Genomic DNA, 12,211 nt, shown 5'->3' with positions numbered 1-12,211 from the left:
TTCATTCGTGGGCCAGGTTCAGTTACAGTTTTTCTCTGCGTGGTTGGTGTGCGGTGTGGGATTCACCTGGAAGCCTGGTTTTTAATTCCGCTTTGTAGGAGTAGTTTCGTTTGCGTCATACGAAAGTGAGGCCGAGCCAGGTGAGAGAGGGATCCGGACGGGGTGGGATAGAGAGAAAGAGAGTGAGAAAGAGAGAGAGAGAGAGAGAGAGAGAGAGAGAGAGAGTTTAATTGTTAGATTGACATTGATTGTTAATAATGAGGATACTTAAAATGTTCCTAATTACACAAGGATAGTTCCGGGTCTAAATGGGCTTTGACGAATGTCCTTCTTCCTGCATTATTTTTGTAGATTGTTTTCTTGTCTTGCCTCGAGTACTTCCTCAGTCTTTGCGTTGTGATTTTACAGGGGTTTTAAATGAGACTTTCCTCTTATGCCTTTCTATTTCCCCGTCGCTTGTTCCCAGAAACCCGGATACTATTAACTGACGAGAAAATCAAACTCTTCATTTGTTTGTGTATTTGTTACTTTTCTGTGCAACAGGGGGTATTTTCTACTAAAAGACAAGACGAGACTAAGCAAGACAAAACAAAAGACAAGACAATACAAGGAGATACGAGACGACACAAGATGAGACAAGGCAAGACAAGACAAGACAAGGCGAGACAAGTCAAGACAAGACAAAAATTAGAAAAGAAGACAAGACAAAACAAGGCGGGTTTGATCAAACACTCATCGACATTACATTTCATTATCAGGGTCCGAACCAAGCATAGCCTACACCGCTGGCAGGAGGATCCGCATTGTTTCTCCGCAGCCTTTGCCAAGTATAACACCGACAACACAAATGATAGATTGGTGATCGAATCAAGCAGGAGACACTGAGAACTATTACAACAGCAACAAACAAGAGACGGCTGTCCGAATCAGGCATGAAACATAACTGTTGAAACAGCCACAACGACATTAAAACAAAAGCGCTGTCACTCGTTACCAAATCAGACGCTAGGCTTTCCTGAAAAGATCATCATAGCAACAAGAAATAAGAAATTGGTGACCAATTCAGACATGGAACCTAACAGTTAAAACAGCCACAACGACATTAAAACAAAAGCGCTGTCACTCGTTACCAAATCAGACGCTAGGCTTTCCTGAAAAGATCATCATAGCAACAAGAAATAAGAAATTGGTGACCAATTCAGACATGGAACCTAACAGTTAAAACAGCCACGACATTAAAACAAAAGCGTTTTCACCCGTGACCAAATCAGACGCTAGGCTTTCCTGAAACGAACATAATAGCAACAACAAACAAGAAATTGGTGACCAACTCAGGCATGGAACCTAACTCTTAAAAGAGCCCAAACGAGAGAGAAAACAAAAAAGAGAAGAAAAAAAGCCACATCGACATAACAGTAAATCCGCAGTGGTCAAATCAGACGCTGCTGAGTCTAACTGGCTAAACATCAGCAACAGCAAAACAATGTCGACGGAAGATTCCAATACGTCGTTGTCGCCGGAGCTGGTGGCGTTTATACATCACTCCCTCGTCAGTCTGGACTACAGCAACGTGCAAGTGAAGGTGGGGGTGGCTGCAGCAGGGGCCATAGTGTTCACAGCTCTTTTCTTTCTTCTTCACGTCCTCTTCCACCTCACAACACCTGTCTATTCAGGTCTAAGTCTAAAGCATAAGGTAGGTGACGTGTTTTTCACACAGCCGTTTGAAATACTTTGATCGTAGTTTTCTAACGGTTTTTACATTCGTGCTATGTGTTTGCACTATTTGTTTGTGTGAAATGTTGTATTTTAATGTTTAAGTTCTTTGATGTTTGTAGAACGCCCTGGAACTGCTTTTTGTCGGTGAATTAAAAAATAAAAAATGTATTATGAGTGTACGTAGTGACGCGTCCGCATGCATCCCCGCACATTCGTCGGCTTTTCAACTATTTCAATCAATCAATCAATATGAGGCTTATATCGCGCGTATTCCGTGGGTACAGTTCTATGCGCAGGGATTTATTTTATTTTATTTTATGCAATTTATATCGCGCACATATTCAAGGCGCAGGGATTTATTTATGCCGTGTGAGATGGAATTTTTTACACAATACATCACGCATTCACATCGGCCAGCAGATCGCAGCCATTTCGGCGCATATCCTACTTTTCACGGCCTATTATTCCAAGTCACACGGGTATTTTGGTGGATATTTTTATCTATGCCCATACAATTTTGCCAATCGTGGGATCTTTAACGTGCACACCCCAATGCGTGTTGTTCTGAATTTGGGTTTTTGGGTTTACATTGAAATATACCAAGTTCTCTGTACACATCATGTTCAAAAGAATAAAAAGCACACAAGAAAACGATTAATTAGCTTACACTATTTGATCGCACAAGTATATATATGCATGCTCGCCTTACCAACGTAAAGTTGGGGTGTGCAACAGGAGCAATGTCAGCTCTTTGATGTTGTACCAAGATTGCCAACCAATAAGTACAACTACACAATCGCTACTGTTTCAGGTGTTCTGGAACCTGGCAGTAGTGCGAGACGTGTTCTGCACGGTCATTGCCGTCTACTGCCAATACGTAGTCTCTGCTCGCGCACATTGTCAGCCAATAACTCACACCCCCACCCCCTCCCTCCCCATCTTTGGCCGTTTCAGGTGTTCTGGAACCTCGAATACCTGAACATCGACCCTCGGGAAAATATGCCAGCTATCCAGGACTCGGAGGTGCATAGCCTTAATGTACATAATCGCTGCTGTTTCAGGTGTTATCGAGCCCAGGGAGCCTGGTGAAAATATGCCAGCTATCCAGGACTTGGAGGTGTAAATTTACGCCTTTGCGTACATAATCGCTACTGTTTCAGGTGTTCTGGAACCTGGCAGTAGTGCGAGGGGTGTACGGCGTGTTCTGCACGGTGGTTGGCAGCTGGGCCATTTTCTGCCACACGGGGCTGGAGAAGGACGCAGTGTTCGCCACCACACCTACCAGTCACCTGGCCATGTGTGTCTCAGTCGGCTTCTTCGTCTTCGAGTGCACGGCGGTCACCCTGTCGGACGTCTTCTTCGGCAACTTTAGTGCATTACTGCACGTGCATCATTGGCTGTCCCTTATTGGCTTCATTATTGGTGAGTTGACCTTTTGTCTTTTCACTTGGATTCGAGCGTGGGTGGGAATGTATCGTCAAAAACCTTTTCTTTTCAAAATTAAAATAAAATACAAAGACTGTCAAATTTGGCCCCAATTTCAAATTTATGCTACCCGGAACAAACAATGCTATTTTATATTGAAATTTCGGACTTCAACATAATTAAGCAACTAGCATGGCCGATATACATTGAGGGTATAGTTTATTCTGGACTAAGGTCTCTAATCTCCACTCTTGCACACCGGTCCAGCTTTCCTTCGGCCCACAGTGCACAAGGAAAACTTGTGGCAATCAATCACACTTCAAACCCTTTTCTCAAACTAAATCAGTCGTGTCAGCTCATTTTGGATAGGGCCAAAAAAAAAAAAAAATAGGTGTGGTTACGGTAACATAGCCCAAAAAAATAGGGTAGGAAGGTAGGCAATCACTTTTTTTTTGTTTTTACTTTTTTTTCTAGTGTGTACAAATTAAACCTACTTGACAGGGAAATAAGTGTGCGACTCGGGCACTTTCGCTTTCATTGCGTTTTCTGCACTCGTTTACTTGTTTTTTTGGGTATTTTTTTGACAAATGTAATAAAAAGTTATAGGGTCGGCCCCCAAAAAATAGGATAGGTCGGGTTACCGTAACCACACCTATTTTTTGTTTTAGGCCTAGGAGTCTCCTTTGCTGGACTACAGTGGACCCACACCCCCCCCCCCCCTCCAATTTAAGACTTCCTCCCTTTTAAGACCTTGTCTTTTTGCAGGTTTTGTTCACAAGCCCTTTAAATTTACCCCCATTTTAAAACTCCCTCCTTAATGACTATAAGACCTAATTTTCTCCGATTTGTTTAGAAAAAATTGTTTTTTTATTGAAAAAATGAAGAAAACCGTAAAACAGACACCAAATAATAACCACTGTATTTATTTTTAGAATAAGCCACTTAAAATCAACTTAAAAGACTTCCCAAGGGGTTCCACGGCACAATCATTCACGTGAACGTGTACACTGTTGCAGTGCTGCGTACGGACACCGGTCACACCATAGGAAGCAAAGGGCTGATACTGGAGATGTCCACACCCTTCTCCGGCGTCTGCTGGACCCTTCTCAGGTGCGGGCTGGAGCAGGGCCTTCTCTGGAAGGTCAACCAGTTCCTTCTTGTGCACACCTTCCACCTGCGATCCGTGGCCGAGGTGCTGCTGTGGTACATCTCCTGGAAGAACTGGGACAACATCTGGGCCAACATGCCGACCTCGCTGTTCGTGGTTCTCTACCTCGAACTGTTCCTGATCACCGTCTTCATGACGCCGTACTGGACCTACAAGAAGAGCAGGCAGATGGTCTGCCCTGTGGACTGGAACTTTGAGGTGCAGGCCCCTTCACCAGTGATGTCTAATGGTGTCGTCCAAAACGGACATGAAAGTTCTGTTAGAGGTGGAGCGTATGCGATGCTGAATGGAAGTAATTTAAAACAAGAGTAATAAATGAGTTTGTGACTTCAAACGGTTATGTTACTCTTGACTAATTTAAACCAGAGTCATGGACATGCCAGTTCTGTTACAGGGGGAGCGTATATGCGATGGTGAATGGAAGTAATCTAAAACAAGAGTAATAGATGAGCATGCCGTTTGTGACTTCAAACGGTTATATATTACTTCGACCTACTCAAAACAAGAGTAACGGACATGAAAGTTCTGTAACAGGGGGAGCGCCTGCGCGGGTGAAGGGAAGTAATCTAAAACAAGAGTGATAAATGAGTATGCCGTTGGTGACTTCAAACGGTTATGTTACTTCTGACCTACTCAAAACAAGAGAAACGGACATGAAAGTTCTGTTACAGGGGGATGTTATCAGACTCTGTGTCTGCGATGCTGAATGGAACTAATTTAAAACAAGAGTAACGGACAGTAACGGAGCGATGGTGAATGGAAATGATTCAAAACAATAGTAAGTTAACGGACACGAAAGTGCTGTTGCAGGGGGGGCAAATGCGATTGTGAATCGAACTACTTTAAAACAAGGGTAACGCACGTGAAAGTCCGTTACAGGGGAAACGTATGCGATTGTGAATGGAACTAATTTAAAACAAGAGTAAAAGATGGAAATGTTTGTGAAATTAAACTGTGACGTTCCTCCTGACTCCCAGATGCCAAAGTTTAGTTGCGGATGTTATGTACTGTCGTAATGATCAACACTTTAAAAGCATTCGTTACTTGTCACTACCAGCCTTAAGAAGTACCAGACAGGCTGACGAAAATGTCATGATGAAATTATCAGAACTAGTTCTTATCGCTTTATAATCGCTTTGACGTGGGTACACGGTTTGATCCATGTTTGATTATTCTTTCTTTAGTTAACTATCGCTCAGTTATGACTTTATATTTACAACATTTTCTCAGATTTTCAAGCGAGCAGAGTGGCCGCGCGAATAAGAAAGACAGTATTCAAACACTGTCAACTCCCAAGTCGTGGGTTTCAATCCCACTCCCGTCAATATATCCGAGTCTGTGTTTGTTTGCGTGTCTGTACGTGTGTCCCGACCGCTGCAAGATTGGTAGCAGTGTGATGTCCATGTGTGTGTTTGTGTGTGTGTGTGTGTGTGGTTTAAAAAAGGAGGATCAAGACCCGTGCCAACCAGTGCAAAGAGCGTGATGCCAGGGTGAGAATGATGATGCCAAACCGGTGCCAGAGTGCGAATGGTGGTGCGTGCCAGACCGATGCTAGAGTGACAGTGGTGGTGGGAGATTGAGAGTGGTTATCAGACTCTGTGTGTGTGTGTGTTTGTGTGTATGTATAATGCCCACGGTCTGAATGGTTGAGTGTGTGTGTGTGTGTGTGAGAGAGAGAGAGAGAGAGAGAGAGAGAGAGAGAGAGAGAGAGAGAGAGAGAGAGAGAGAGAGAGAGAGAGAGAGAGAGAGGGCGATTGTATCTGTGTGTGTTTGTTTGTATGGGCGTGTGTGTATTTGTTCACTAAGGGTATGTAATGCACTTCTAATTTTTAATTTATTAAGTGATGCACAAGATCAATCGGAGAGTGCTTGTTTGTTTTTGAGTGTGTGTGAGGTAAAAGTCAAAATATACTGCAGATCTGTGTATATATTATCAGCAGTCTCCTTATTACTGGATTGGTGCGTGTTAAAAGCCATTTTACGTATTGGATCATTTTTTCCTGGCTTTTTTTCTAATTTGAGTGTGCCGGAACAGTGTGTCCGTGTGTCCGTGTGTGTGTGTGTGTGTGTAAGATAGAGAGAGAGAGAGAGAGAGAGAGAGAGAGAGAGAGAGAGAGAGAGAGAGAGAGAGAGAGAGAGAGGAGAGAGAGAGAGAGAGACTGAGAGAGAGAGAGAGAGAGGAGAGAGAGAGAGACTGAGAGAGAGAGAGAGGAGAGAGAGAGAGAGAAATAGAGAGAGAGAGAGAGAGAGAGAGAGAGAGAGAGAGAGAGAGAGAGAGAGAGAGAGAGAGAGAGCATATGAATCAACCCCAATACCTTTTTTTTTAACACAAATCTCAAATAGTACACACGTTCACTTTTATTTCAGTCATAAAATGACACGTAGACATTACCAAGAACTGGCCTGAAGCGCTTACATATTAGCAGAATAGTTTCAAATACATGAAGCGTGTGCCTTAGACATTTTTGTCACTTCATTCATGATTCACATAACCTCGTTTCTCAAAATCGGTCACCTTCTGAGCACAAAAAGAATGAACAATATGTACACCTCAACTTTCCCCCTGCTCACACACATTCACACACACACGCACACACACGCACACACACGCACACACACACGCACACACACACGCACACACACACGCACAAACACACACACGCACACACACACGCACACACATACACACACACACACACACACGCACACACACACACACGCACACGCATACACACACGCACACACACACGCGCACACACACACACACACACACACACACACACGCACACACACGCACACGCGCACACACACACACACACACACACACGCACACACACACACACACACACACGCACACACACGCACTCTTTCTCTGTACAGAGGCACAAGAAGACTACCCATCAGGGGCGGAGCAGATAAGCCAGAGGGGGGGGAGGGGGGGTTACAACCTGGGGTCCAGGGGTAGACCCCTTGTAGGGTACATGGGCAAGGCCCCGTTGGGGGGTTTGCCCCCCAGAAGCTGAAACAATTTATGGCTTATCCTTGATTTTAAACATGATCAACTGGTGTCAGCAGCCACTCATTATTTCTTTTAAAGTTAGTATTAATTTTTAATTTTTTTTACAGCCGGGGGGGGGGGGGGGGGGGGGGTCTGGAACCCCTGTAACATTATTTGAAAGAAATGTTATGCATGTACGGCTTTGGAGATGTCTGGCTGCAACAAGGTGTAGGCGATTTGAATCGATTTATAGCAGTATTCAGACAACGATTGTTTGATTGCTTCCAGCAAGACTGGCACGACAGCATCATGAACTCGGAGCGATTTGAATTTTATTCGCTCTTTAAACAAGAAATTCGCGCTGAATTGTATATAGATCATATTCAGCTCCGCTGTTTTCGAGATGCATACATACAATTTCGATTTGGTATTTCTCCCATAAACACTCACAAATGCCGCTATCGAACTGACATTGTACCTGGCCTTTTGATTTGCCCTGTATGCAGAGAGGACGTGAAAGACGAGAAACATGTATTGTTTGTATGCAAAGGATATTGTGATTATAGACTTGATGTCAAAATATTAATAGAAAAAAACCAGAGTGAAGATGCGAACAGTATTATACGTACGAACGGAATCTGCATGTTTTCAAACGACAAGTGATTGTAAAAAAGCCATGGTTTTCTATAAACTTCTGTTCAAGCGAAATGTCGTAACAGGCAATGGTTTTGGTGATCATGTGCAAATCAGGGGTCAGATTTGATAACAGAGCGAGAAAAACAAGAAAATGTTAAAAAAATCAGGCAATTCTGCCACGTTTGGCCCGCGTGTGTTATCATGAGGATTACTAGCACCTTGGTACTTATCGTACACATAGCCCAACCAATTAGCTACCTACTTCATATATCACAAAAGTGCGCTGCCCACTCTACTTACCGCCACGTTTTTTCCCCAAGCAAGTGCCGAAAATAAGGCTGTATGAACGGAAACATCCTGCGTACGAACGGAAACATCCGGTGTATGAACGGAATTAGTTAACACACGTGGAATAGGCCCTGCTATCTTACGTAATGAAACACAACATCTTGACGTAAAGTTCCCCAAAAGAAAGAATTCTCCGTATGGCCGAGACTAATAGTAATAGACTTCCATGTATTAGTTACACGCGACTTCGCTAAATAGTACAATTTTGCGCTCAGCGTTGGCTCCTTTCTACGTAGGCCTATTTAATTACTCCACAAACGACTAAGCAAGCGTCGTGACCAACAAATTACGCATTTGCGAAGCTAGGAATACGTAGGCTTTACGTGTTCGTAACTCCATGCGTAACCTAATTTATTTGCGCTACCGACCAAACCTCGGCCACTGTACACTTTGTTTGCACTCTCCACGCCTGTTTTTTTGTCAAGAGAGGAATGTTACAAAATGGCGGCTTTTAATCAGCCGATTTTCAGCAAACAAAAATGTTATACAAATAAACAAGGAAAAAATAGTCAAATATGGTTTGAAAACATATTAATTTATTACCTGGAGCTGCCTACAGATACAGATACAACATACATATGTTGGTTGTATTCAGTTCATGAAGTAGCTCACCCCCCCACTGGGACAGTAATCTGAGAATGACTTGCGTGACCTTATTCCTGACACTATGACATCATAACATGATGTCATCAACAATAGTCTAGTCAAGATGACCTCAAGACTTATTTTCTTGATAGTACTAGTTCAGTGGATATTTCAGGGGTGAAAATCTTCTCCAGCAAACATTTTCATGCTGTGACTGAAATTTGATGAAAACAAGCCAATTTTGGTCCTGTCTGTTAATTATTAACACCTACTATTGTGTGAAATTTGGAGGCTTTTGCTCCCAAAATAACTGAGAAAATATCAACGTAAAGTGCTTACGAATATGACCCCGCTGTGACCCCAAAATGTGACGGGGGTAAACCAAACTAGGGTCATGTTGGCAGATTATCAAACCCTTGAAGTGTTCAAAGTTTCAAAGCTCTAGCTTCAAAAACGCTTGAAATAACGTCAATGTTAAGTTATTATGAATCGAACATGACCCCTTGTGACCCGAAAACTTGACGAGGGTCAATCAAACTTAGGTCAAGTCGGGAGACTATCAAACCCTAGAAGTGTGCAAGGTGTCAAAGCTCTAGCTTTAAAAACATCCGAGATAACCACAAGAAGTCACGTTCGTGATTTTGGTTGATGGTTCACATAGGTCCAATATCACTCGTAGGTGTAACTCTACCCAATATTGACGGACTGTGTGATGATATCTTCTGCTATGGTCTGTTGAGACAGTGATATCAAAATCGAGACAGGAGGTCGAGATTTTGATATCACTGTCGAAACAGACCAATAGCAGAAGATATTATCACACAGTCAGTCAATGTTAGATATATTGCTAATTCTCTGGACATTTTGTATTTACTGTAAAGAAATTACAAAAGTATTTGTCTCAGTTTTGGCTGTTCCATATCCCTCCCTCTGATTATTATTTCTTTTTGTTCACTCTTTTCTTGTACTTTTCAGTATTTAAAAATGTCTTTTCTTTCAAAAAGTCTTTAGTCACTTGCTCAACTAAATTCTGGGATCATTACATTTTCATATATATTTGTTTGTTTTTAAATTTAGGTGTTTTTGTTTTTGAAGTGGGGAAGCAATAAAGAGGTCGTCGATATCAAAACTGATATCGACGGAAATGTCGTCGATATCACTTTTACAATGAGCTCATTTTTGCCCAATTGACCAATGGAAATCCACGTAACATATGAAATAGCAATATTGTGCTATATAGACGAGGAACCAAATCGGAAAAAGATGCTTAGTTAAGGAGTTTGAGGCACGGGAGGTACTCCCGAGCAAATTCGGTTTCATTTGACAGACAAATGCATATTGTCTCTGAAACAACTTTTCTTGGTACCCAAAAGTGGCAGCAGCTATACGCAATTTTCAGGCAAAGTGGCCCAGTTTTTTTGAAAAATGCACTTCAGAAAAAAACACTTTGTTGCAAAAATCGGTAATATCAGCTTAACCGCAGGCAGCAGAATAACTATTTTTGAGTGAACTATCAAGTAATTGGAAGGTGATAAACAGCAAGTAAAAAGATTGTTTGCGTGCAACACATAGCGGCACCAGGAGTCACGTCATTTTCACTTTTCTGGATAATGTCAAATCTCATAAAAGACGTTTTGAAAGCCACAATCTAATGAAATACATATCAGAGGGAAGTGCATTCATTGGGCTTTTAGTTGCAAGTACCTCTGATGAGATAGCTTATAAACACTAAGTGTGAGAGTTCATTTCCGAAGCACACCCCCTAATTTTGTAAGTCAAAGTTATATCATGAAAGGCTTTTGAGAGGCACTATGACAGGTAATTCTTTTTCTTTCTTTATTTGGTGTTTAACGTCGTTTTCAACCACGAAGGTTATATCGCGACTATGACAGGTAAGGGTGGAGTGTAATGGACTTAACATGCACATTGATACATAGAAAAATGCCTGCTCTAAGCGTACGTGCAAAATATAAAAAGATACCTGTGAAGAAATGCATGCGCGAGACGATAACTGTTTGCTGAGTCTCATTTTAGTGAAACAACGCCTTTAATTGCTTTTCCCTACATTTTCAGGCAATGCTGGTTTTCATAAGAGTCGCATTTGAATCTCAAAAATGCCCGTCAATATAAAGTAAGAAGATAAAATGTAACTGTGATTGATAATGTGCACCATTTTTATTGAACATTCACTGAAAAAATCGGTTGCATACCGTTTTTGGCGGTTTTACGTTTCACTGAAGGAAAAACGGAATTTAGTGTGTTATACAAAACTCTCTGGGTAACATGATTTACATAGAATAAAGAAGTACAATTTATGCCATATAGTTATTGAATGTAGGTTGAGCTTGCGGAATATTGTTTGAATATGCACCTGCAATGATGACGTCACACGTGACGTCGAAGCTACAGGTAAGCGAGGTGTAAAGTTTAGAATAAGCACGGTATTCTAGATGGTGAGACCTACTGCCTACAATACAGTACTCTCGCGAAAAAGTTGAATGGCATGGAAGAGATATGAATATACTTTCTAAATTGTTTTGTCGTGGAACTCAGCAGTAGCAGCGTCAATTCACAATTCGAAGGCAAAACATCCCAACGACACTGAGCACAAAAATTAACAATGCAAAAGCATTCCTTACTTGTCGTTACCATCCTTAAAAAGTCAGCGACAGGCTGACAAAAAATTGACGCAAGTGTGTGTGTTTCTTGGCTCTGAGTATTCTGAACTTTCTTCTTTTTACCGCGACAGACTTTAACAGTGTAAACAGTTTTGAACACGGCATGAAAACCGTGAAGGAACACTTAATCGGCCCTGAAAAGCCAAAAATGAAAATGTAAAATAATCAACCAGCCAGCACTACTTCTTCGAAGACGGAAAAGAAGCGGTCGTATCACTGTGTGTGTGTGTGTGTGTGTGTGTGTGTGTGTGTGTGTGACAGTGTGTGTGTGTGTCTGTGTTTGTGTGTGTGTGTGTGTGTGTGTGTGTTGTGTTTGTGAGTGTGTGTGTGTGTGAGTGAGTGTGTGTGTGTGTGTGTGAGTGTGTGTGTGTGTGTGTTTGTGTGTTAAAACCGGTGCCAGAGTAAGAATGGTGGCGCTAGACGGTGCAGAAGTGACAGTTGTGAAGAGTGTGAGTTTGTGTGTATGGGTGTGTCTGTGCGTGTGTGGGTGAGTGTGTGTGTGTGTGTGTGTGTGTGAGAGAGAGAGAGAGAGAGAGAGAGAGAGAGAGAGAGAGAGAGAGAGAGAGAGAGAGAGAGAGAGAGAGAGAGAGAGAGAGAGAGAGAGAGAGAGCATATGAATCAACCCCAAGAACAACATTTCTTTTTCAACTAAAATAG

General features: G+C 42.2%; 1 protein-coding gene across 1 annotated transcript; it reads left to right on the top strand.

The window, feature by feature from the left end:
- LOC138964779 (protein CLN8-like) lies at positions 1-6,293 on the top strand. The gene is made up of 4 exons (XM_070336821.1): positions 1-140; positions 759-1,693; positions 2,877-3,138; positions 4,158-6,293. Exons 2-4 carry the CDS (start codon positions 1,484-1,486, stop codon positions 4,619-4,621), a joined length of 936 nt encoding a protein of 311 aa, XP_070192922.1. The 5' UTR covers positions 1-140; positions 759-1,483; the 3' UTR covers positions 4,622-6,293.
- The last annotated feature ends 5,918 nt before the right edge of the window (positions 6,294-12,211 follow it).

This window comes from Littorina saxatilis, linkage group LG4 (genome assembly GCF_037325665.1).
Source record: "Littorina saxatilis isolate snail1 linkage group LG4, US_GU_Lsax_2.0, whole genome shotgun sequence".
NCBI classification, from domain to species: Eukaryota; Metazoa; Mollusca; class Gastropoda; order Littorinimorpha; family Littorinidae; genus Littorina; species Littorina saxatilis.
Note: the sequence above shows the minus strand (reverse complement) of the source record. Positions and strands in the feature narration are given on the sequence as shown.

Excerpts from the sequence above, each read along its gene's own strand:
- LOC138964779 (XM_070336821.1), top strand. The coding sequence starts at position 1,484 with ATGTCGACGGAAGATTCCAATACGTCGTTGTCGCCGGAGCTGGTGGCG. Across the intron at positions 1,694-2,876 it reads GTCTAAGTCTAAAGCATAAG|GTGTTCTGGAACCTGGCAGT; the intron begins GTAGGTGACGTG and ends CTACTGTTTCAG. Across the intron at positions 3,139-4,157 it reads CCTTATTGGCTTCATTATTG|TGCTGCGTACGGACACCGGT; the intron begins GTGAGTTGACCT and ends ACACTGTTGCAG.